At 31.0% G+C, this 4,817-nt stretch overlaps 1 protein-coding gene across 1 annotated transcript; it reads right to left on the bottom strand.

The window, feature by feature from the left end:
- Positions 1-1,558: 1,558 nt before the first annotated feature.
- Positions 1,559-4,359, bottom strand: LOC124934096 (laccase-17-like). Its single transcript, XM_047474568.1, has 6 exons — positions 4,222-4,359; positions 3,995-4,146; positions 3,685-3,929; positions 3,045-3,173; positions 1,998-2,957; positions 1,559-1,917 (listed from the first exon to the last, which is right to left on the bottom strand). The coding sequence occupies exons 1-6, from the start codon at positions 4,312-4,314 to the stop codon at positions 1,787-1,789; spliced, it is 1,710 nt and encodes a 569-aa protein (XP_047330524.1). The 5' UTR covers positions 4,315-4,359; the 3' UTR covers positions 1,559-1,786.
- Positions 4,360-4,817: the final 458 nt, after the last annotated feature.

The raw sequence follows: 4,817 nt of genomic DNA on the forward strand, positions 1-4,817 counted from the left end.
ATGTAACTATTTATGGAAACTAATTAATGTTATCACTTGGCTGGCCACAAATATTGGGTGGTACTTTGTGTTGTAACCACTTATTTATAATAGGATGAGAGGTTTTTAAAAATTAAGTTTTATTGTTGCCACGTCAGGTTGGACCCATGTTCTGACGTGGCATTGTTTTGGCCAATTAGATGGATGTAGACATTGGAATGACCCATTTGTCCGAGTCACATAATGCTTTTTTTCTTTCTAAAAAGAAAATCAATTGTTTGACATATATAAAATGTATTTAGTTAATTTTTTTAATTATTATATATTAAAAATTATAAGAATCGTTTAAGAATAACGACAAAACATGACATGAAAAAAAAGTTACCCATCAGATTATCGAGTTCATAGATTCTTAAGAAGATTGAATAACTCACTGACCTATTCCATCGACTTTGCAGAACGAATAACAGAAAATATCATAATAATAACATTATTAATGATACGAATCAGACGACTATAATCATTGAAAATTCAGCGATTTCTCTCTAATTATATAGTTCATCGTAAAATAATCAAGATGGTAACACAAATATGTATTAATTTAATATCAGTCGTCTCAATTCAAATTTCACATTAACTATCTAAAGACTCGAACATTATCTAGTGGATCTCAATCATATTTCATTAAAAATTCGATATGCTAGTTATAATTAATAATGCAAAAGTAATTGAGTCGTCGATTTCACCTTCTTATGAAAAACACGACAACAATATAAAGTAATTCACTCATTTATTTAACAATTAATTTATTTTAAAGAAAGCATACATCAAACAAGCTCTTAAGTAAATGCGCATAAAAGTGGGATCTTAATTATGTCTCATCTATCAATTCCTTGTATTCATTCCATTTATTATTATGCTATTCATGTCATTTTATTTGTCTACTAAGTACATGTGCACATTATGGAACTTTCAATATGTCCAATTGAATCACTATTATAATGACACTATTTGAAAAGACATGTTATTTTTTTTTAATATATTCAATTTTCATTAGAAATGATTATATGAAAGTCATAAATATTCACAATTACAAATAAACATCTAACAAAAAGATTAATCAAAGAATTCATCAATACTTAAATTCTAAATAGAATCATGAAGTGTGATCACATTCTTTATGTGGATGCATGGATATTGTTGGCGAATTAAATTGTTTGTTTCGACTGTATTGACAAAATCATGAATTCAAATGTATGATAAAGATCAAAATGAGTTGTATTAGTTTATGAAATATGTCTCGTTGTAGGACCAACTCCCAGGGTAAGCCCAACAAGTCTCGAGGGCTAAGGCAGCCCCACCTTCTCCCCTAAAAATCAAATGTATTACGTTTTTGTTTTACCTTATTTTAAAATTGAACATTTGGTTTAATGTGCAATAAGTTAGTTCTGGCTATACCTTTTTTTATGATTATATTTTTTTTTGCAAATAACTTAGGACTATTGATCCAATAGATAGGTCACAATAGTCAATATTAAGATTTATAATAATAATAATAATAATAAAAATATTAAGACTATTGATCAATGTGAAAAGGAATAGAATATATATGAGGAAAGAAGGAAAAACAATTGCTCATGTTATTTCCTCTAGGATAAACAATAATTGCAAAATAACTAAAAGACATATAGTCTAACCTCAACAAGAAAATAAAAATTGAGTAAAAATACATTAGAAAATGATAATATATAAGAAAATACTCGAAAATAGATAAAGAAGTCACTCAAGAAGCCTACTCGCATTAGCATCAACATTTGGGCAGATCAGCCGGAGGAGGAATTAACTTTTGATTAGGGAGATCCCCATCCAAGACTAGCCAAGCCATCTTCAAACCCCAACTAGTGTGGACTTCTAAATGACAATGCATAAACCATACTCCTATAACAATTATTATCAAAATGAACATGTTATATAACAAATATTGAATAGTTTATAATGTACTAAATATTATTTTTTACCTGGATTATCGGCTAAGAATCGAATAGCAACCCAACCACCAGTTGGCACTCCAATTGTATTTCGCTCAACAGGGTCAACGAGGTTGAAGTTTTTCGAATCATTGCTCGGGTTATAATTTCCGAAACCTCTACCAACAACAAAGAAATTGAAGCCATGGAGATGAAGAGGGTGACTTTCAACACCAATAATACTTGTATCTTGAATGACAAGCTCCACACTAGTGTTAAAATTGAGCACCAAAAGTTTGGTACCATTTCCAACATTTGTATTATTAGGAGGGTTTCCAGAGTAATTAAACCAATTTTGAGGACTATATGGAAAATCAGAAGTATAGACCCCAGCAGATTTTCCAAAGAAATGGGCTTGAAGAAGAGCTGTAGTGGGCTGAATAAATGAAATATTATTAATAGAAGCAGAGAATTTGGTTCCATTAATGGGCCCTTGACAAGTCTGATTCTTATCACACGGGTTTGTTCCAAGGCCCACTGTGAAAAAGAGATGTTTGTCTATTTTCTGAGGGACATTTGCTGGGAATTGATTGTTGGCTAGACTAAGTTGTTTATTTGAAAAGTTGGTGGCAAATGAAGTGTCATTTAGATTAGGTAATGTTGGTTTAAATAAGGGAAGACCTTTTGGGAAATTCTTTGAGGGCGATTCGTATTCGATAACTCCGGCAACTGTCGAATTATCGAAAGTTCCTAGCCCGGTTACGTAGGGTTGGGCCATCATGTAAAATTTAGCGTTCGGGTAATTGGACTTGGTTTTAAGAAGAACATTTGTGGTTTGGCCTGGACTGATTAAAATTGTATCTGATTTAAATGGTTTGACATAAACAGCGTCAACATCTACTATTGTGAATGTGTGGTTTGCGATTGCGAAGAAAAGTTCGTCATTGAGTGCGGCATTGATAATTCGGAGAAGATAGGTCTTCCCGGGCTTCACTCTTAGTTTATATGTATCTGTCAATCGATTTTCGATCATTGAATAATACCATCTTTAGATAATAATAACAATAATAATGTACAATATTGTAAAAAAGATTATACCTTTTTTGGAGCAATTGTACAATGGGCCTGGAAGCCCATTGATTGTGTAGGCTTCTGAGACATTTGGGCCACCTCCTGTTTGCATAGCTTGGTTGATTATTGCCTCGATATCCGCGTTGAACCACTCGCCTGCATAATTATTTGAAAACACTTTTTTAAACTAAATTTTAATTGAAATTACAAAATTTTAACAAATTTATAAAAATTAAAAAAAATGTTTCCAATCAATTTATGAATCTTTTCGCACATAAATTCATTCAACTTCGTGAGTTTGTTGATATCGACTTTTAGGGTTTTGTTAAAGAAAAAATATTTAATAAAATAAATAGGTTATTTGAATTTTTTATAATTGGTTTAATTATTAAAATGTTCTTTTATATTCAAAATTAATATAAATAAATAAGAGAAATTTAGTTGATCTCGGGAGATTTGTAATTAAGTGGTAGAGCACAAAAACGCTCTCGCTCGTACCATTTAAAAAAATATATTTTTTAATTAATAAATTAATTAATTTGATAATTTATAAAATAATTCTGAAAAACCCCAAATCGTACTAGGTGATAGTGTTTTTAAATGGGTTTTCATATAAACCCTTAAACTTATTTTCTTTTCAAATTAGAATTTTACAATGAATACCCACCAAATATAATGGGAACCTCCTTGTAGGGTTTGGCAAATGGATAAGAGACACCAAGCTTGGGAAGGATAACAATAGGACCATAAAGGGTAGCTCTTAACCACGAAACATGGGCATGCCACCACAATGTTCCTCTTTGCCCAACTATAGTAAAATTGTATACAAAACTTTGCCCGGTTTGTATCGGGCATTGTGTTATATACGACGGTCCATCCGACCATCCAGTCCGAAGTTGTCTAATGCCATGCCTACACTCAAATACAATTTATTAGACATGTATATACATGTTAAAGAAAAAATAAATAACATATACCAATGGATAGTGATATTGTTGGAAACGTTGTTGATGACTTTCACAAGCAAACGGTCGCCTTCCCGTGCCACAATACGAGGTCCCGGGAACTTCCCATTGACTGTCACTATGGTCTTGGTGTGACACAATCTCGTCACGTTTTTTAATGTAATCTATAATATAATGTATAAATATCATGAAAACGGTACTATAAGTAAAGATTATACGAAATGGATCATATGACTTACATTAAAAGTGTAGTGTCTTGTGACGCTTGCATCAACTTCATTCCGCAATTGAATTAGAAAAATGGTTGTAAGTAGGAAGATGAGAGGATTCATGATGAATCCTTAAAGCAATATCAACTGTTACTACTTGGAATGAATCATGGAAATGTTTATATATAAATTTGTTTGGTTTGATTAGGTGATGAAAACGAATGATCTATTTGAAAAGACACAACAACATAATTAAAAACATAGCTTGATCAAAAGCCACCATTGTCGGACCCACTAGCTGTTGGAGCATAACTTTAGAGTGCTATGAAGGGAAATTCAGTTTAAATTAACCCCCCTACTAAAAAAAAAAATTAAAATCAAGAAGAAGATTAATTAAATAACCTTCAATGTTAGATTGAAAGAGAAAATTATCCTTAATTGGTAAATATTAAATTAAATGATTTCTTTAATCTCTTATCTCATTTTGTGAACCTTTCAAATATATATATATCTAGATTGGGTAAGGAGTGATTTCTGTACAAAAATAAAATTGAGAAATTTTTTTATATAAAAATTTAATTATTTGAAAGTAAGAAACTATTAATTGGACTACCAAGCCAACTTTT

This window comes from Impatiens glandulifera, chromosome 4, assembly GCF_907164915.1.
Source record: "Impatiens glandulifera chromosome 4, dImpGla2.1, whole genome shotgun sequence".
NCBI classification, from domain to species: domain Eukaryota; kingdom Viridiplantae; phylum Streptophyta; class Magnoliopsida; order Ericales; family Balsaminaceae; genus Impatiens; species Impatiens glandulifera.

Excerpts from the sequence above, each read along its gene's own strand:
- LOC124934096 (XM_047474568.1), bottom strand. The coding sequence starts at position 4,314 with ATGAATCCTCTCATCTTCCTACTTACAACCATTTTTCTAATTCAATTG. Across the intron at positions 3,930-3,994 it reads AACAATATCACTATCCATTG|GCATGGCATTAGACAACTTC; the intron begins GTATATGTTATT and ends ATTTGAGTGTAG. Across the intron at positions 2,958-3,044 it reads GTACAATTGCTCCAAAAAAG|ATACATATAAACTAAGAGTG; the intron begins GTATAATCTTTT and ends ATCGATTGACAG.